Raw genomic sequence first — 20720 nt, forward strand, 5'->3', positions numbered from 1 at the left:
ATTATTCTAAAGAAAACAACAATGAAATGATTCCATAACTTTATTATGTACATGACATTATTATGATTATCTATTGGTTCCGATAGCAACAAGCCATTCTGGGTGAACTTGTACATCAACTAAATAGGAGCACTTTGTACTGTAGGTAGTTGTCAGCATTTCTGGACTAGAAACTTGCCTGAAACAAAGTCTTAATTTAATATTGTCATAACAAAAAATATTCCAAATAGTCCATTATTTATTATTAATGAGTAAAACCGTTCACTATTATAGAATTTATCAAAAATTCTGGTAATAACCAATTAATATTATATTAAGTTTATTATTATATTGTTAATGAAGTTATAATTTGTGTATCAGAAAGAAGTTTCATTTGAATTTATGTTAAACTTTGTCATAATAAAAAAGTTAATATTTTTTTTGCGTTTTTTGTCACATTACACATTTAACTAAGTATTTCAATGAGATAATTAGAGCACCAATATGTGAAAAAATGTTGAAAATCATCTTACTTGTTTTTAGAATAGCTGTCCCATGCAATCTTTACAACTCCATCCATACCGGCTGAGCATAAGAGAGAATTATCATCAGAAGTATTGTTGTGTTCTAACACAATCCTATTGGTGAGACTTGCTTTGCCCACCGCCGACCAGTCCAATGCTGTTATTTTACCATGGTGCCCCCTATGTTCGTGTACACATGTACAAGCAGCTAGATCCCACACTTTAATCTTTTTATCGTCACCTAGAAAAAAATCGGAAATGATGGTAAGCTAAAATCGAATGATGTCTTATCAAAAATGGGCCTTATTTACACAATATAAATTGCTAGCAGAAAATGACTTAGACTACTGGCAGGTTGGAAGCACGGGTTTATGTCGTTTATTGTCATGGCGAGTGTGATCGCACACTCGGAGATAGGTTCCCATTTTTGGGTCAATTAACTCTTTCCCATCCCACCCTTTTCTTATTAGGAATGGATGGAAAGGGGAAGTGGATTTGGCAGAAAAGGGAACGCATAGGTAGGCAACGCATCCTTATTTGCGGGTATATGGGGAACGGTCACCTCGCTATTTCGGCGAATTCAGGTGGTCGTTTGCTACCTTTTGATATAAAAAAAAGACATAGTTTGTAAATTGTTGTTTACCTGCGCTGGCAAGATGTGTGCCGGCGGGTGCGAAGGCGAGCGCGCGCACGGCGGCGCGGTGTCCGCACAGCACGCGCACGAGCCGCGCGTCGCACACCGCCCACAGCCGCACGCTGCGGTCCGCGCCGCCGCTCGCCATGTACGCCTCGTTCGGGTGGAACTTCACGCACTGACAACATGGCTAATTATTACTCAAGGTCTAGTAAAATGCTTGGTCCTTCCGAAGACGGATAATACCAATTTGTAAGCATAACTTTTTTATTGACAGCAACTAATTTAGAACAGTGAAGTTTCAATCAAATTATATCCTTTTGATGGATAGAATAAATAAGTATTTTTAAATGGTCTATTGTTTGTCGATATTGATGTTGCCGAAAGCAAAAGAAATAACTTAAAGAATCATTGCTAAATATTTTTTTTACTTTTACATTTAATGTCTCATGTTATTGTAACTGACCGTGACATCTGACATGTGTCCAACGAATACGCGAACCGGGAACGTTCTATCTAGGGACCATAATTTTGCTGTCTTATCATTTGAGCCGGTCACAATAAATAGACCGTTTTTAGATACATCCATACACCAGATAGGATAATTGTGACCTCTGAAATTATTTAAAAAATACATCAATAACCGTACATAATGTATAATAAACCAGTATAAGAAAAGCACAGGTGGGCACAGTTAATCGAAAAGTTAACTTCGTTAAGCGTTAATTCGTTAATTAAAAAATTAACTTCGTTAATCGTTAAAGCGTTAAATTCTCGAGAATTTAACGCAAGTTAAAGTTAATCGTTAACAGTTAACCATACCAAAATTATACATACTAATTTCACTCTTTTGTGGTGACACTTGTTTAAAATAATAATTTGACTATATATTCTATAATACATTAGTATTAGAGACAAGTATGAATGCATTATAGTATATTTCATTACGAGTGCGGAAAGCCTGTCATTGCAAAGAGTTCCGACAAATGTCTAACCGAGCCGAGGCGCAGCCGAAGGTGAGGGTTGACAGTTGGGACAAGTTCTAATGACAGTTCCGCACGTGCACTGAACAACTATTTTTAATACAATTGCGAAAAAATGAAGCAATTTAATAGAATAATAAAAACACAATAAACTCAACTAACTAAAATGTTTGAAAAATGGCGCCAACCGTAAAAGAATACAAACAAAGATTTTTTTTTGTTTTCTTCACCCATTCTGGGTAGGCAAAGGGAACTATGCCCAAACGGCCATGTTTTCAGTAGATTACTTTTATTGATATGAAATGAAAATGAAATATAATGAGATGAAATAAAATGAAACCTAACCTAATTCATTGAATAAAATCATTAAATCTGATATTGTAACAAATTAGGAGCTTCTTTTTAGCAATATTTGCATGAATCATAAAAGCTTCAATGATTTTTTTTTGTAAAAACTTCGTGGTTGGTTTTTTCTTTTTAATAGACATTATTTTGACAGTTGGGAAAGAGAACGCACGAGTTTGGAAAAGCTAAAGAAAAAGCACGAGTAAAAAATGTTTTAATACAGTTGGTCAAAAAGGGATTGGTGGGTATTGCAGTGACGAAGAGCGTTCGGAATGTGGGCTTACTCGACATACTCGTGCTTTTATATACTCGTAATGAAATATACTATTTCGAACCTTCTTTTGATTTTGTCCTGTTGGTCACGTCTTTCCCGGACGCTCTGATGCATCACACTTGCACGCGAACTTCACATATATCAATTATCAACTCGTTCGTTCACCATTCGAGTCGCCGACAGTCGCCCAACATAGCTGAACTTACGAGCGTGGCGTGGCACGTAATTTAAACAAAATGACAGCACGTCTTCAAGTTTCTAATTTAACGATTAACGGACTTTTATTAACGGAAGTTGAGTTTAACGGAAGTTAACAAAAGCGTTAACACTTTTTGAAGTTAACTTAAAAGTTAATCCGTTAAGCAAAATGTTAACTTCGTTAATTAACGATTAACGGATTAACGAGTTAATGCCCAGCTCTGAAGAAAAGCATCCGTAAACTTACCTATAAATAGAAGCGCACGAGTAGTCCGAAAGTCTCCAGGCTCTCATAGTATTGTCATGTGATGCGGACAAAACAAGTTGTTCTCTTCCTAAAATGCTGACCGCTTGCACTGGACCAGAGTGTCCGCGAAGTGGCAACCCAGTGCCTATCTGGCTGAAAGAGAAGTTCATTATGAAACAATACACTTAAGTTTATTTTTCACTTGTGTAAAAAATCTGTATATATTTACAAAGTGCTATCATCGGGCGCTTCGGGTTCAGGTGGCACATGGCATGCGAGCTCTATCTCTGATATGTTGCGATTGATCCTGCGCTTTGCATTGTTTTGACCGAGCTCCCACAACCTAATCTCCGAGTTGCTGAACCCACCACACAGCAGGTTGCAACTAGTATCCGTCTTAGCGCACACTAAGCTGTAACAATATGTTTATTACAGAAACAACACATATAAAAATTATAAATGTTTTTTTTTGTTTTATATCAAGAATGCAGAAGCAAACAGCTTACTTGACGGGTAACCATAGACAACTGTAACAATACAATGTGTAACAGATACATTTTCCTACCTTTATTATACTTTGTAATGAAGGCTATAAAACTTTCTCTTTATTATTTTTATTCACAATACAGGAACAATAGAATGAATCCCTTTTATGGAAGGGTTATAACCAAAATTTCTACATATAGCTATTATCACCAATCTTAATATATATAAATCTCGTGTCACAATGTTTGTTCTCAATGGACTCCTAAACCACTTAACCGATTATAATAAAATTCGCACACCATGTGCAGTTCGATCCAACTTGAGATAGGATAGTTTAAATCTCAAATTATAGTCGCAATTTTAATTTATTGCTAATTATTTGTCTGTTATTATTTGACAGTCACAATTAACTGTTAACTCCAAATGATTCTAACAGATGTCGATATCTTTCGACTGGGTTGAGTAAGTAATCAATAGATGGCGCTGCTATGGTAAATCTACGAACGTGTCATATAAGCTTATTAACTGCGCGCGGACGGATTCGCGGGCGACAACTAGTCTATATATATAATGTTATTTACATGTCATGTTATGTTAGTTACACTATTTATAACCCAAGATCGGTCGAACTTATTTAGCTGAAAATTTATGGGTAGGTAGCTTAGGACTAGGAAAAGGACATAGGATAATTTTTACCCCGTTTTCTATTTTTTATTCCAGACGGAGTCGCGGGTAAAAGCTAGTATTTTATAAATAAATCTTACAATATTTAAGTGTAAAGTGTATCAATGAAAAATGTTACTCACTGAGTATCAGGTGCAGCTATTTTATACAACTTAAGCGGTGCCATAGACTCCCGAACACCTTTTATAGCATCCTGCAGTTCTCTAAGTTCTTGATCCACATTCTGACATTCTGCATGGCCGTTGCACTTTGAAAATATGTCTAAAAATAATAGAAGGCAAATTAATGAAATTATATGTGTATACTGTTTGTGGTTGTAAATGTTTTCGTGTGATTTTTATTTTTATGTATACACTATACATATTTTATTTTGCTATTAAGTTTGATCTAAATAAAAACATTTTTAACTTGTATATATATACAATGTAGATCAAATACCATTTTTATCCATTGGTTTTTCATCATTATTCACTACATGTGAGTTGACACCTTCATTTTGAGACTCATCATCTTCCTGTAAAATGGTAAGGAATAAAATGTGAATCTTAGTTTTCAAAGAATAGAATACATACTGTCTGTACTAAAAAAAAGATACTTACAGAATTCTTTTTATTTGAATCATTGTTCATATCAATGTGGAACCAGGTTTGCAAAACTTGTATTAACAACACATGACCATGTTTTGCTAAGTATGACTTCAACATGTTTAGAGAATCTTGTGACAGATATATATCATATTTACAAGACCTATAAAACAGACATGTAAATAATTAAAAATTAAAAACAGTCCATAGTAAATATCTATTTACATTTAAATAACAATGTCAAGACTTTTTACAGCAACATGCTGCAGTTAGAATCCTGCCAATTACAACCAAATTTGTTGCTCAGATACAGGTTGTTAGTGAATAAATTATTTATAATAATGTTCTTCACCTGAAAGCTGCTATAGTAGGTCTTGATTCTATTTCCTGTAAAGTATATATTGTGCCAATGTCATCTAGCAGTTGATTCATGTAGTCCTTTTCTGGGGTCTCATTGTCAATTGTACCATTTTGTAAAGAGTTAAACAGTTGCTCTAAGCTATTTGGTCTGTATAGTGCTGACGGCAAGTTCCCATCAATAGGTTGATGATATGATAGATCTTTTTGTGGTAATGTTGCTATGTGTCTCTTGAGAAACATTTGTGCAGCTCCACCATGCCCTCCACGAAGCATTTCCAAATAAAGATGACAAAGTAATGGGGCTAGTAAATTAAGCAATTCATTTTTTACTGTCTCTATCTTTATTTCTTTTATATAATTAAACAGTCTGCAATAAATCAAATTTATTAAAGCTTATTACTATTACTCATATGACTTACTTAAATTTTGAAGGTGGGTAAAACATAAATTGTTGCAAAATTAGATAACAGTTTTAAGTTTGTTATAATATCATAATAAAGAAAAGTACTATAGTATCTTACTTGGTATATTGTACATCATATTGAGCGGAATCATTGTTGATGCATGAAAAGAGGATGGAGTTGGCTCGACTTGATTCACATTGAACAATAGTAGCCACTGCCATTTCTTCAGCACTGCGACTTGTGGAATTGCTATTACTAAATATTTCAATGTCCTGCAATGAGTATTTTGATGAAATATTTAATAGGAAGGATGAAATGTTATATAAATTTTTATTAAAATATAATATCGAAAAAATACTTACAGGATAATTTCGTCGTTCTAAGTAGGAAGAAACAGCCGCTTTAACAGCATCGTTACGAGTTCTCTTCATTGATAGTAATTCAAAATGAACGTGTTACTTAAGTTTTATTTGGACCTATTGTTTACAGGCACCAAAAATCTTTATTGACAAAATATAATAATTGACAGTTGACACTAACAGTAGCAATTTGACATCAATCTTTTTTATACTCTTTGGTTGACATGTGCCCTATACCCTATAGCATCACAGTGTATAAAAATATGTGAAGTGTTTTTTCAGGAATGTTTTGGACCTTTACAAGTTTTAGCGTAAAATATGTGGTTTAACCATTATGGACAATAGTTGTCGCCGTCCGTCCGTGCGGAATTAAATAAAACTTTAGTTACCTGTGTGTTCTTATATATATCAATATGCTGCAGCCATACTGGAGACACATTCTAAATTCTAACATCCTTCCAAACACTAGCATTTACAATATTAAATAAGATATTTAAATTTTCGTTTGAGACAGGACATTATTATAGGTATAATATAATTTAACTAGATAAATATCTCTTTTATATACCCTTTTGTAACTGTCGGTTAAAATTAAAGTTAACTCCAAATTGGTTGGCCTTTTTACATTTAATTAATGTTCATATCTATAGAGGCCAATGCTCTAAATATTATCATTATGTAATTACATTCCACAATAGTATATCCTTAGTTTATATTATTATGATAGTTATGTAAAGAAATTACTTTATACGAAGAAACGACAAATAGAAATAGTTTGCTTGAAAATGTCTTACCTAACGTCCGCGTCTCTGTGTTTTTTGTTGTGTACTTATGCACTTGCGGATAAAAGTTTGAATGAAGTTTTAATGAATGGCGATTACGATTTTATCGATTTAACATATCCATTTGATAATCAAACGATCTATTGGCCTGGTAGTCAAGAATTTCAATTTACAAAGAAAATTGCAATGTTTCAACGCGATGGGTCATGGTAAGCTATAAGCACCGTTCTTTGGATTTAAGTTAACATCATCTCTTTTCACAATTAATTTCTTCTTTGTGAAACGTGTGAGCCAAAATCATAATAAATTTGTGCTTCGGGCTATGATTTCGTAAAGTACACCTAAAATCGCATACTAATTTTGGCAATTGTCGCAAAAATTCGTGCTAGGCTCACTGATACTGCGTATTCTGTTCTTGAAAGCTGTCGACAAACAAGCAGATAATATTATGTAATAGCTTGGTACTACTTCCATAGGCATCCTTTTGCATATTTCTTATTATTACGCCTTTTGCTTGATATAATGTAACGTGTTGACGTTGACCTCTGGCCATTTATATCGCGTATTATCGTTCGACTAAACAATACTTTCATTGTGCTCTAATTATTTATATATTATGTAAATAGTTCATATAAAAATAAATCTTACTAATATTATAAATGCGAATGTTTGGATGTTAGAAGGTAACTCCAGAACGGCTGCATGGATTTAGCTGAATTTGTTATAGATGTAGAACATAGTCTGGAAGAACACATAGGAACGCAATTAAAAATACTGAATTGGTAATTAAGTTTTTTTTAATTGCGGACAGAGTCGCGGGCGACAGCTATTATTTAAATGTGTTCATCGAGCGCTTAGTAGTAGGGGGAAAGTTGACGACAATAAAGCACTTCATCTACTTACGGTACTTCATCCGTCAGACGGACCATCTAGATCTGAACCGTAGAGTACCCTTGCACCAACGCAAAATCAATTCTGTCAAGACTGTAACTGTAATTTCGTTTGCCATGTGGGTTACAGGTACGCCGCGAATGACTTTACCGCTGGCGAGCATGGTGGTACCCATATCGATGCTCCTTACCATTTTTCGGTCAACGGTCAGCAAGTTGGACAGATTCCACTCAACAAGCTTATAATACCACGTATGTTTGGGACTTTTTTCGTTTCCAATTACGTTGTAGATAAATCTGAGTTAATTCAGTTTCTTAATATTACTGATTTTACAAATCGGTAGTAAGTAAGTAGTCATAAACATATATTTTTTGATTTCCAGTTATAATTGTGGATATAGCTTCTAAGGTAAATGATGATCCAAATTTCGTTCTCTACAAGCATCACTTGGATTACATGTTGAACGACAACATGGGCAAACCATGTTTGATAATTTTTAAATTTGGTTGGAGCAAATTCTCTTGGGATAAGAAGAAATATTTGGGAATAAATAATGAACAATTAAATTTCCCAGGTAAAGTTATTTAACCTTTTTTAAAAACATCCACTAGGTAAAGTTTGGTGTCGATTTTAGAACAAATAGCATCATCAAGAAACGGGTGCTCGGTTACATAACGTTCTTATCCAGTGCATAATCTTAACCATAGATAAATAACTATACTGGACCTGAATAGAATTATTAGTTAATGTTATTAAATTGCTTATAAGAATGCGTAATACACACAATCTTAAAAATTTAAGGTCTGAGCGCCGAAGTGGCTGAATGGATAGTTTCGAGTTATAAAAATGTGGTCGGCGTAGGCGTTGATGTGGCCTCCGTCGATCCCGGATCAAGTACTGATTTCCCTGTACACAATATACTGTTGAGAGCAGGGCTTTACAATATTGAAAATGTTTATTTCGAGCGACCTGTCCCAGGTAAGGTTTACATGTCTGGATATAAGTTTACACCAAACCTTTCACCGCTAGTAAAGTACGTTGCATTATTAGTCAACGATTACGCTGGCGTAGACAATAAAAAGTAAATTTGAATAAAAAAGGAGAGCGTATATTGTGTTTTTGGAAATTAAGGGGAAAGTTATTGTTTAATACTAAAATTGTTTTTCTTTTTGTAGATCATGGTTGCACGGCGTTAGTGATGCCTATGAAAATTGCGAAAGGCAGTGGAGCGCCGCTTCGATTGGTTGCAATATGTCCGAAAAACAAACCTGAATTGTTTTAGGATTTGAATACTATAAAAAATAATACATTGTATAATACCACTACGAATACGACTTTTACTAAAGGCAGATTATATAAAAGACGCTTACCACATCTGCATCCGCAAAAATGAACATTTGAGGCGAGGGAAGTAGGTACAAAAATCTCGGCTTTTGTTCATTGATATTTAATATTTTTTTTTGTATTCAATACAATGATATCTCAGATAAAGAACAAAATATATCAGCCTTAAACATAACAAAAACGAAATTAAATTCTTTCATAGTGATAATAGGATAGTGTACTCAAATCAAACTTAGGCGGGTCAGCGAACTACTCGTTAATGGAACGTAAGAAAGTATTATTTTCAATAAGGTCCTTATAAACTAATTCAGATTTTTCATTTCTCAATTCCACCGAAGGAATATCGTTTTCATTATTAATAACTTTAACATGGAATGGTCCTTTATCTAAGAAGGTATTTTTGTATTCTTCCGCAATAACGCTAGTTTCGATTGCTGGATTTACTTGCACGTCGTGCAAAGTAGCAGTGATCGTTAGTGGAGGCAAATTGATAAATTCCTTGTTGATCTCCCTGACTTCAGCCAACGTTACGAGTTCTATATTACCGTAGTCAACATATTTGACTTTAATTTGATTAGTATCGTTGCTGTATTGGAGAATGGTGGCTCTGTACCACTGGCCGTCTTCGTTGAAAATAGCAACGCAAGCTTTATTCTCATATATTCCATTCAATGGTGGCATATCGTTTGCATATTCTTGCAGCTTTTCAAACATTTCCTCGTATTCTTTAATTATTGCTTCATCGTGCAATATAAACAGTTCGAAACACTTAAAATCATTTATCACTGTGATATTACAAATGAAATCATCAATCGTGTTCTTTTTAAAGGTTAAAAATTTTCCCGAGAGCATCTGTTTTTCTTTCTCTTCCTGTATTAACAGATTCCAATCTTTACCCTGCAAAGATTCCATACAATATGAGTCGTTGGCGGATTCAATATCATCTTCTTCAATAATATAATCAGGTGCAGAATCTGTTTCAATAGTGGCGGACTCGTCGAGTTCGATCTGTTGGTTGTCGACTGGTGCAAATCTCCTTATAACCGCTTTCGAGCCATCGCTATACTTTGCCATTTCAAACTCGACCAAATGATCGTTAAACAATAATTTATTGTACGTTAATTCAATTGGATAAATCCCATCGATTGGATTTCCTGTTATTTTAATATAGCATTTCTTTTCCACGATCGATTTGTGCATGTAATCTAATGTTTGTCTATCCCAGAATTTGTCTGCGGGTTCGATGCGGTTTAGTATACATTTAATCGCTTGTGTGGGTAATTGATAAAGAGCGATACTTTTTCTTAGATTGGAGAAATTACATGTTTCATCGTTTCCATAATCGATGTAATGCACCAAACATGTAGAAGCTTCTTTGTTAACTTCTAAGATACGTCCTCTGTAAAATTTGTCGTCCAAGTAGTACATAGCGATGCAAGGCTCACCGACTGACCATGACGCGTATTTTGCTTTAGGATCAGGGTTTTTGAAGCGAACATCTAAAGCTTTTTGAATCATTTCTAATGTTTCTTGTTGTGATACTTCATGGAGATATATGATGCCATCGTTGTCTACATACCTGTGAAAGTAACAATGTGTGTACTGTCTATAAAGATATGTTATGAAATATTATAAAATTATAATACATACTAAGTCGGAGAAGACATAAAGGAATTGCAATTCTAAGATTTTTGTCTTTGATTACTGAATTAGGTAACCTGAATTAGTTCTGTATTTTCAATTATTACCTATCAAAAGCATAGTTTCTTTTAAATGTAAAATATCTTACGTTGGCACACCGACGAATTCTTTGTTTTGCGGTGATTCCGGCGGCATCCAATCTGATATGAACACAGTATTAGCTTTCTTTGCTTTGTCATCACTAAAGTTTATTTCGCATTCAGGTGTCGATGAGTTAGAACGATCAGATCCTGATTGGACAACGAGAGGTTTCGTGGGCATCGGTTCCAGTTGTAACCATTCTTCAATGGATCCTTTAACGTTAAGGAACGACAGCATGTTGTCGTCTGATTTATCTGCATTATCGTTAGGTGTTTCCTCCTAAAAATAAAATAGTGTCTAAAACATTATTGACTAGCTGTCGCCCGCAACACCGCCCGCACGGAATAAAGAAGACACAAGTAGCCTATGTGTTCTTGCAGACTATGATCCAGATACGTTGAGCTGATCCAGAGATACCTTTCCATCCATCCATCTAAACATTCGCATTTATAATATTAGTAAAAAATATGATTGATTAATGTGATGGTGGAGTTAAAAAGGAATGTTATTATTATTAAAAGGTTTTACAGAATTAACAATTACATACATTTGTATAATTTGGTCTTTAATGAAATTAATGAATCTCTGAAAATTGTAACTGCAATCTATTTACAAATAGGCAAATAATTAGTCAAAAGTAGTAATCTTACTAATATTACTATAAATGCGAATGTTTAGATGGATGGATGGATGTTTGTTTGAAGTTATCTCCAGTACGCCTGAATGGATCTAGATAAAATTTGGCATAGATATATAATATAGTCTGGAAGAACACAGCCTACTAATTAAGTATCTATAATTCCGCGCCGACGGAGTCGCGGTCGGCAGCTAGTAATTACACAAATATGATTTGGTTCTTTTAAGGACCCTTTGCTGTATAAAAAAGCATACCTGTTGAGATTTATCTGGTATTGCCAATCCTTGTTCAATGATTTTCTTATTGAGACATCGCCACTCCGAGGTGTTGGGCTCGAGCGCGCTGCCCTGTATCGTGTGGTACACCCACATCTCGATCGGCATACTCATGTCTTTAAAGTTTCCCATTTTCGTAATGAACACTCTTTTGTATGCATCAAGTAATTCCTTTAAGTACTCCTTGGTGAGAGAGGGCCAGTCCTCTCCGTCTGCGGACGCGACACCAGAGAGATGGCACTTCATAGCAGCGTAGCCGATTGCGGCGAATTCCTGAGTTAGTTCCCTCAAAGTGGCAACGGGGACGGTTTCGACGCAGGCGAAGTCCGAGTAGAACACCTTGGCGTCTTCGCCTTGCAAGTCTAGTATGGTAGCGCGCCGCCATGTCTGCGACTGTCGGCACACTGTGCAGCACTTGTCTCCCACTTTCCAGTTGTTCTTGCCTTGAGTCTTCTTCTTTGAATAATGTTTTTGTATGTTCTCAAATAAAGTGTTAAACGTCTTCTGTTGATGAACAAGTGACAAGTAAATTAACGAAGGCGACTGATAATACAGCACTTTTGCCTCCAGTCTAAGTGGACCTTTATCTTTCGCCTCCAGTTGTTCCTTCTTCACTGTACATTTGGGCAACTCTTCCGTCTTCTTTAAAACTTTTATTTTATTCGTTTTATTCTTCGATGTCTGTGGGGATTTCTCATGATCAACTGGCAATTTGTTTGTGACAACACAGTCTTGTAATATATTTTCTTTATTGAACATGAATGTACTGGAAAGACAATAAATTAATAGACCACTAACTTTGTGTTGCCACAAGTAAAATTTATATTATAAAAATAATTTGCCACCTTCAATAATTTAATTTTTTTTGAATCAATTTTTAATTATAATACTTTACATCTATCTTCACGTATTAAAAAAAATTACTACATACCCGATGGTGACAGCAAACTTGTACTTGACCATTTCGGTGTTAACACAAACGACTTCTTCCGGCTCGGTCTTATCATAGAGTGTGACACCGAGACAGAGATTGCGGTTGTCGTCGACGTGCAGGTCGAGAGGGCGGCCGCGGAAAGTGTGCAGCAGAGCCACAGAGTTAGGGCTCCACTTCTTGTTCAGCGGAGTTACGCCCGCCAAGTGGCACTCTGTCGCCTGACAAATTCATACCGATAATTTAGCTTGCGATGTTTAATAAATTATTTTCTTAGATATATAGGTTTCAAGTAAAACTTATGCATAAATCTAATGGTGTAAGCTACTCAATTTTGATAACTTTGTTGGTTACTTCAATTACAAGTTTAATTTTAGTTTCTATAGACAGTACACTACACCTAACGGCTGTCAGAAAAATAATCTTTCATAATCAACTTTTAAGAGTGTCATTAGATATTATTTCTCAGCATCCTAGACAAATAGTTAATGGTTTTTTAATATGTTGTCTTGGCAGCTCGGAAAAACGTACTAGTTTCTGAGCAGAACACAATATTAAATTTAGGAGGGCACTTTGAGTTGGCAAGATATTTGAAAAGACGTATACCAGTGCCCGTAGCGTAGTGAATTTGGCCTCAATACGTCGCAGCGCGCTCCAGTGCGCGACCAATGTGGCTCCACAGTCGGGCAACGCGAGTCGGACACGTCCACGCCCAGGCAGCTCCGTCACGATAGCGCGCGCCCACGTCACGCGCACGTCACTCGTGTTCGCATCCGGTACGTCATACTTCTCTAAGTTAACCACGCATACCATATCTGTCAAAAAATATACAGACGTATTTAAAGTCGGTTACAAATACCCGTTGTGAGTTCGCGTACCGCAACCAATTTGAATTATATGTAGACGTGTGTTAATCAGCTTTGAACCGATTCAAATGTTCATATCAGAGACTTGAATCGTTCAACTTTGGCTCAACAACTCAAAATGCTCATCATAACTCTATGCAGGTACAAATTGAGCTGAGCTCGAGCCGGTTCATTAATATGTTCACACATGTGAACCGTGAGATGGTTTCCAGGTCATTAATTTTATATATGATCGAGGTCATAAATTATCATAGACAAATTTAAGTATTTTTACATTCCGTTTTTCTTCTTTTATTTTCGACTCATATTACCAAGAGGGAAGTGACGATTGAGATGAGGAGGACGAAAACTACGAGTGAGAAGGAAGGGTAGAGAGGGATTCTTGTCTCTGTCTATCTAGACTTTCATCCTATGTTTCATTTCACTAACATTCCACATAGATTATAATATGTACTAGTAAAATAAATCTTTTACCTTTTTCAGGTAGATAGATACTGCCCTTTTTGACATTTAGATTGTAATTCTGATCTAGATCTTCACATAGTTTTTCATATACACTCTGGAGATGTAACTGAAAAATAAAAAAAATTAATGATTTATTCAATACAAAAGTTACGAATCTACAAACATACAATAAATTATTTACCTTTCTCACGTAAAAGTGATCCGGGCTCGTTATACTTGTTATGTAGACTTCTTCCACTGTTTTTAGCTTAAAATCATTGTTGTTTATAAACAGCTTCGGTTTCTGACCAGCGTTTATATTTTTTGGGTACTAAAAAAACAATATACATAATTGTATGTATGAAAATATTTTTTCTGTATACATATAATATTTTACATTACAAACAGAGAACAAGGTTCTCTGCAAACCAACTGTGCCTTTCGACTGCTGTGGCATCTGTATTGACACATGTTGTCTCTGGTTTTTCAAAAAGAATGTGAGTGACGACTTCATATATTCAAGTGATTGAAGTCGAAAAATACAGATCGTGGATTTAAAAAAAAAAAAAGTGTAACATTGCTGTAATGTAACTATACATATTAATAAAGTTGGAGTGTCTGTAATATCGATAAAAAAGTATATTTTGTACACATGATGTATTTGCGTATTTTGAGAAAACAACCAAATTTTTGTCTATCTGTATGTTTGTTTAAAAAAAATCGCGTTTGTTCCGGATAATTATAGGCTACTTTTTTAATTCGCTAGTGTAATATAAAAGTGTGTTATGTGGACATATACCGGCATCTTGGGGTTGCAGAGACGCGCCCTGCCCTGGAAGACGAGCGCGTGCGCCAGACTGACGCCGGCCTCGTACGTGGTGACGTCACACTCCAGGCTCAGGCTGTTCGCTGTCGACCGCACGCGGTGGATGTGCAGCACTGTCTGCTTGCTGATATACAATATTACATACAAATCTTTAAAAATTATATATTTCCTAATATTTTTTTAATATTTAGCGTCGACATTTAAAATAAACGACGACTTTCAAATATTAATCATCAGCTTTTGTTAGTCCACTGCAGAAAGGCCTTCTGCAATGCCTTCCACAGTCCTTTGATTTCTAACCAGCGATTTCTTGCCCTCCGCAAATAATGCCAAGCATTTGTTGCCATTTTATAACTATGAATAAATATCGTTGACTGTAACAGTAGGGTTATAATAAACTGACTTATCAGTAATGTTCTGTATGAGTAGAGCGTCGTCGCTGCTCCAGGCGCCGGCGAGCGGCGCGCAGTTCACCAGCGAACAATTGATCGCGAACGGAAACGGAGTCTGCGCACGTGCAGGCGGCAACAGTCGCAATCTGACAATAAAAATCAACTATTTCAAAAGTTTAATCACCAATAACCTAAGGGTTAAGTGTACAGATATCTGCAATGGTTACAAGTTAATAGCGTTGGATAAAAAATATTGTTTTTTTTTTCATATAACAGAAAGAACTAATTTTTTCTTTTTGAAATAAACCACAATCTAAGTAACGAGTGAATGTTTTGTGTGTAAGAGACATGAAATCCATACTTATCTATGGTGACAACTTCAGTACTTCCAAAGTCAAAGCAGAAGACATGGTACAAGTGCTTGTTGGAGTCCTTCTTATCGATGCTGTTGACTCGGCAACGCTGCCACAGATTGTCCATTTTATTGAAAACTAAGTATGACTTCCCTGAAAATAAACATTGTTAAGTTACTTTTTAAAGTAAAATATCAATCTTTGTACATTATAAAATAATATATACCTTCTGCAATACTGTTTACCGAAGGTTTAGGCAAGGAGATGGCGTTACGGAACTCTTTAATCAACTCTTCGAGCATTGACATATGAATTACTCTTTGGACGTAAAAATTATGCGGCGTCACGATGTGTGATATATACACTAGCTCTTGACTACCTGGAATTATAAAAAAAGCTATAAAATATATAAGTATTAGGTGAAACTTCCGTGCATTGCACATGAAATATAATCGTAAAATTCCACTACCGCAATCAAACATTATCTATGTTCGTTTAAAGAAAATATGATAAAACTCGTTTTTATACAAATTTTACGACAGTGAGAACCAAAAGAAAAATAGCTAAATAGTAAACACTTCAGAGGTGCGACATCCTTCAAGATGATAAGAGAACTAAGTATAATTCTATCCTAATATATCTAAAGTGGAGCATTGTTATTTATACAAACATCAGCATTTAATTTCTAGTAACTTGATGATGTAATCTATCTTGTTGGTAGGACCTGTGTTATGTTTATACTTATCAGATGAATACTAGACTAAACTAAAAACATTTGATTTTTTTACAATATGTACTGAACCAATGTTTTGTTCACATAGGATTTATATTTAGCTAGTAATAATTAAAAAAAAAATTCTGAGTGATTCGACTTTCAGTTTAAAATCTGACATGGTTTATAAGTTAGGCCACACAATGAAACTAACATATATTACCCACGAAAAAAAAAAATTAAAAAAAAAATACCTGCACACAATGGCTTTGGTTGCTGATTCTCTTGATATGGCGACACTTGATGTACAGGTTTATATAGTCCATCATCTGCAAATTTATATGTATTAGATTGAAATTTCAACATTTTTAAAAGGTTAACAAATAATTCTTACCTTTATTATTGCTTGAACTTTTGTACGAGGAATCACTATTGAGTGAATTCAACGAAGATATGGAAGCACTCTTGCTGTGGTATGTTGGAGCTTTTGTATACAATGTCTGAGACTTAGAATTATTCTTTTCAATATTAGGTTTATTCTGATTTTTTTTCACTCTAACATCTAAAATAATCGAGGTTAACTGATTGAAAATATGAATGAAACAAAACTATAATTTAAAAAAATTAGTAGACAAATATGACAGCTGATAGAGATGTATGGAAGAGTAGTAGATAATATGTAATCTTGCCCCTTTGTGGGAAAAAGGCTAGGCTAATGAAAATAGTAGAAAAATATGTACATTCTATATTCTACACAGTAATTATCTTAGGTAAAACTATTAGTATGTCAAAATAGTAGTGGCATTTAATGTGTTAAATTAATATGGGATACATTTTAAAATAATTTAAGGTGTTACAAAGTTACCTTTGGGCAGCTCCGGTGGAAATACAGGTGCTACTGGTGGTGGAGGTATTTCAACATTTGGATCTATTTCATCAGTTGTGAGGAGTTTGAATGTACCATCAGTTTCACCATCCAAATGGATAAAGTTGCCAAGTAGGTCGCATACCTCTTCATTGACAACAACACTGAAAGTTTGACACAAAATTAGACAGCACTGATTTAAAAAAAAGTAATTGTTATTAATTTTATTAAAACATTTATATACATACTTTATTTCAGCTTTATTCTGGCTTAAATACCAAGGACTGTTGACAACCTTTTTAGCATCTTCAAGCAGTAATGACATGTTTGCCTAAAACAAAATAAAATATTATGATATAGGTAATATGGTATGCTAAAGAATGTTTATGTCTTATTAAACTAGCTAAGTGGTGCAAGAATAACTTACCTGCTTAATTTTTTCCACATTTAAAGATTTCTTCACAGAATTTAAAACACATTTTGCACTCTTAATTGATTCAGCAAGAGATTTTTTAGCATTTTCCAGTGATTCTTTTTCAGCAGTTTTGAGCTGAACAATTTTATTGACTGCTTCATCTTTTAACGCTTGTATTATAAATGAAAGCTTGGAGAAACTTTGTTCAACCTCTTTTTCTATTTGCGACAGTTCAGAAGATCCAGTATCATTTCCAATGTTATATAGAACATGGCCTATATCCTGCAATATATCATGACAAAAGGGTCAATAAATGTGGTCCTAAACATTTGCATTATATTTTATATCATAAGGTAGCAAGCAAGAGACCTGCTACCTGAATTCGTCGAAATAGAGAAACGACCACTGCACATAGACATCCGCAATTTTAGATGCATTGTCTCTGATCAACAGAAGACTCACAAAAGGAGAATATTTCCTCTCCCTATGAATTCTCTCCTCCGTCACATCCCCTAACACTACAACCTTTCTTTAAAATAAAATGCGGAATTGCTTTCACTTGATGGCTTTCTTCTGTGTAATTGTGGTATTTCACCTGGCGAGCTGGCAATTTGTGCAACAGATGCTGTTGTTGCTGGTGTCTACCACTGTGTCCTATCTATTCTACCTACATTTACAATAATTGTGGAAAAAAATTACTTACAACTGCAGTTTTAGTTAATCTTCGGTATGTTTCATCTACCTTAGGGCAGATTTCAGCTAAATCTTCTAAAAGCTTTTCATTCTGCACAAAAAAAAAATTGTAAAACATTAATTTCATATCCAGTTATAAAGTTGCAAGGTTAACTGAAAAAAAAAAAAATATAACACTAACAACTTCTTGTGTGGATACCAAGTTATGATTTTTGCATGATTTTTCACCACCAATTACCAAACAATCCATACAGATTGGTTTAGAACAGTCCTTGCAATAGTAGTCCAATGTCTTTTCTGTATGAACCTTACAATTGTTCAGTGATAATTCTGGTTCTACAAAAAACAAATACAAGATAAACATAAGATATCTATACTTTCTTACTAACATTATAAAGATAAATTCTTAATAAACTTATTACGCACCTATATTTTGAAGAACGTGATTTCTGAATATAACAAAATTCTTGTGACTTTTGTTAAAACAAACTTCACAAAGTACTGTAGCGCACTGTTTACACATTCTAGTTGTTGGTTTAGTACATTCCAAGCATTGACCTGACAAAATATGTAAATATTTATAGTACACAACTAAGGAATCAAATCTATATTACCTACAATAACCAGTAATTGCTGCTTTTAGTGGAATTAAGTGACATTTAAAGGTACCTTTAGGGACCAATTAACTTATCAAATGAGTAAGATTTACCTTGACATGTTTCTGTTGCCTGAATAATAGCTGTCAAATTAAGAAAACAGTCATCATCATTATTATTGTATACTTCATCTTTTGTCTGAAAAGATATAAAACTATTTAATTTAATAAATTAATAAACTCTTTCATGCATTAATTTGTTGAAATCATTGGTAAACCATTTAGTTTAGTGAGCTGTGAGGGATTTTATCTTAAAAAAAGATTCATAAGACTTTGCAAATTCAATTTTTGGGTGTGATTTGATAAAGAAATGTTCTGTGAGCTACCAGGGGTTTGCATTCAATTTCAAACTTAAATCACATTAAATGCTAAATCTTGATGTGTAAAACTCATAAAGTGAACAAATTCAATTTCACCAATGTAAAAATGATTGAAACCTACCTCTAAAAGCTCTAGTGATAACTCTCCAAGCATATATATGTTGACTGGAAATAACTGGCGTAATCTTAACTTATTTGTAACCATTAACTTGGCATCGTTTGCTTGTATTTCCATATCTTCGTGACAAATTTTGCATTCTATTGGTTCTTCAAACTTGACCAAATTTGTAATACAATTTTCGCACATAGAATGCCCGCATTTTAAAAATAGGGGTATGTTTTCGGCATTTTGTTTTGAAGATAATACTGCAAAGGTGAACTTACAAATATTACTTGATATTTACTAATTTTATACCTGGGATAATTATTAAAATAGTCTTACATTTTAAGCTGAAAAACTGACTACAATTGGGACAACATTTTTTAATTTTTGTATTCATTGCTGATGCTGATTTCCAATTGACAATCAGAAACAAATTAACATTTAAAGATAATAAATTATTTTACAATGAATATCTACACTAATTTTTTCACAATAAAACTTGCATATATTCTCAAAAAGACGTAAAAATCTTCATTTTACTTTTGCTCTTATACTTTTTACTTTGAAAACAAAATCCAACGAATCGAACAAGGAGGATAAAATGTTCGGTACCGCGCTATAGATAAGTCAAGGGGCAAGTTACAAAGAGTAGCTAGCCATAGCCAACCAGAATAGACTGGAAGATTTATGAATCTTAAATATTTTTTAATTTCCTCCTCTGCCTTTTGCTGAATCTAATATTCGATCTTAGCTGATTTCAGCCTATTTACATATATTTTATATGTTTTTAAACCATTCAAATCTAATGTATCGGAAGGCGATCAAAATATTATTGCACTTGCTCACACATAAATTAAAAAATAATATCCTATTCTACTGTGTAAATTATTATTAACGCTTAGCGTGGATTTTCCGTATTAAATATAACAAAGTGCCTCTTTAAGGACTCTAGTAAGTCGCCTATGGAGACAAATATCAAGATTTGGCTACCTATAATCGAGTATAATTTCTTACAATCTGAAAGAAACACAATTACATGATAAAAGCTTGTATTAACTAATCATGTTCTAATTTATCGCACTCATAAACCTTTTTGATGCTAGAAAGATGGGCTAAAAACGGTCATTGTATTACTCGAACTATGTTATATCTCACTATCTTACTAGTACTTACTAATATCATAAATGCGAATGTTTAGATAGACGTATGGATGTTTGTTAGAAAGTTTCTTGAGAAAGGCTCAATAGACCTGAATGAACTTTATCTTAGGAGGCTAGCCAACGGCATGTGTACCATGAATGGCCTGCGACCCAATTTTTCGGGTACGTCACTAATCACATAATGCAGTATGATAAAGTGATGTATGTATTATA

The 20720-nt window shown here is 34.3% G+C and overlaps 3 protein-coding genes across 3 annotated transcripts; 1 reads left to right on the top strand and 2 right to left on the bottom strand.

The window, feature by feature from the left end:
- Positions 1-43: 43 nt before the first annotated feature.
- LOC106711869 (TAF5-like RNA polymerase II p300/CBP-associated factor-associated factor 65 kDa subunit 5L) lies at positions 44-6915 on the bottom strand. The gene is made up of 13 exons (XM_014504286.2): positions 6856-6915; positions 6065-6178; positions 5820-5974; positions 5291-5665; positions 4954-5101; positions 4793-4868; positions 4477-4615; positions 3414-3596; positions 3185-3337; positions 1604-1751; positions 1147-1315; positions 513-744; positions 44-178 (listed from the first exon to the last, which is right to left on the bottom strand). Exons 2-13 carry the CDS (start codon positions 6131-6133, stop codon positions 67-69), a joined length of 1959 nt encoding a protein of 652 aa, XP_014359772.2. The 5' UTR covers positions 6134-6178; positions 6856-6915; the 3' UTR covers positions 44-66.
- LOC106711871 (kynurenine formamidase) lies at positions 6500-9148 on the top strand. Its single transcript, XM_045679436.1, has 5 exons — positions 6500-7052; positions 7864-7985; positions 8117-8308; positions 8536-8712; positions 8910-9148. Exons 1-5 carry the CDS (start codon positions 6847-6849, stop codon positions 9014-9016), a joined length of 804 nt encoding a protein of 267 aa, XP_045535392.1. The 5' UTR covers positions 6500-6846; the 3' UTR covers positions 9017-9148.
- Positions 9149-9236: 88 nt separating this feature from the next.
- LOC106711857 (RING finger protein 17) lies at positions 9237-19830 on the bottom strand. Its single transcript, XM_045679435.1, has 22 exons — positions 19687-19830; positions 19366-19610; positions 18979-19063; positions 18696-18827; positions 18451-18605; positions 18280-18360; positions 17589-17858; positions 17410-17492; positions 17162-17325; positions 16691-16858; positions 16551-16625; positions 15811-15963; positions 15593-15737; positions 15243-15377; positions 14813-14963; positions 14216-14344; positions 14044-14140; positions 13310-13518; positions 12704-12924; positions 11752-12538; positions 10868-11139; positions 9237-10657 (listed from the first exon to the last, which is right to left on the bottom strand). Exons 1-22 carry the CDS (start codon positions 19742-19744, stop codon positions 9328-9330), a joined length of 5145 nt encoding a protein of 1714 aa, XP_045535391.1. The 5' UTR covers positions 19745-19830; the 3' UTR covers positions 9237-9327.
- Positions 19831-20720: the final 890 nt, after the last annotated feature.

The sequence above is a fragment of the Papilio machaon genome, chromosome 9 (assembly GCF_912999745.1).
Source record: "Papilio machaon chromosome 9, ilPapMach1.1, whole genome shotgun sequence".
Lineage (NCBI taxonomy): Eukaryota > Metazoa > Arthropoda > Insecta > Lepidoptera > Papilionidae > Papilio > Papilio machaon.

Excerpts from the sequence above, each read along its gene's own strand:
- LOC106711869 (XM_014504286.2), bottom strand. The coding sequence starts at position 6,133 with ATGAAGAGAACTCGTAACGATGCTGTTAAAGCGGCTGTTTCTTCCTAC. Across the intron at positions 745-1,146 it reads CACACATCTTGCCAGCGCAG|GTGACGATAAAAAGATTAAA; the intron begins GTAAACAACAAT and ends ATTTTTTTCTAG. Across the intron at positions 179-512 it reads GACAGCTATTCTAAAAACAA|GCAAGTTTCTAGTCCAGAAA; the intron begins GTAAGATGATTT and ends ACTTTGTTTCAG.
- LOC106711871 (XM_045679436.1), top strand. The coding sequence starts at position 6,847 with ATGTCTTACCTAACGTCCGCGTCTCTGTGTTTTTTGTTGTGTACTTAT. Across the intron at positions 7,053-7,863 it reads TTTCAACGCGATGGGTCATG|GTACGCCGCGAATGACTTTA; the intron begins GTAAGCTATAAG and ends TGTGGGTTACAG. Across the intron at positions 7,986-8,116 it reads CAACAAGCTTATAATACCAC|TTATAATTGTGGATATAGCT; the intron begins GTATGTTTGGGA and ends TTTGATTTCCAG.
- LOC106711857 (XM_045679435.1), bottom strand. The coding sequence starts at position 19,744 with ATGAATACAAAAATTAAAAAATGTTGTCCCAATTGTAGTCAGTTTTTC. Across the intron at positions 19,611-19,686 it reads TCAGTTTTTCAGCTTAAAAT|TATTATCTTCAAAACAAAAT; the intron begins GTAAGACTATTT and ends TCACCTTTGCAG. Across the intron at positions 18,606-18,695 it reads TCACGTTCTTCAAAATATAG|AACCAGAATTATCACTGAAC; the intron begins GTGCGTAATAAG and ends TGTTTTTTGTAG.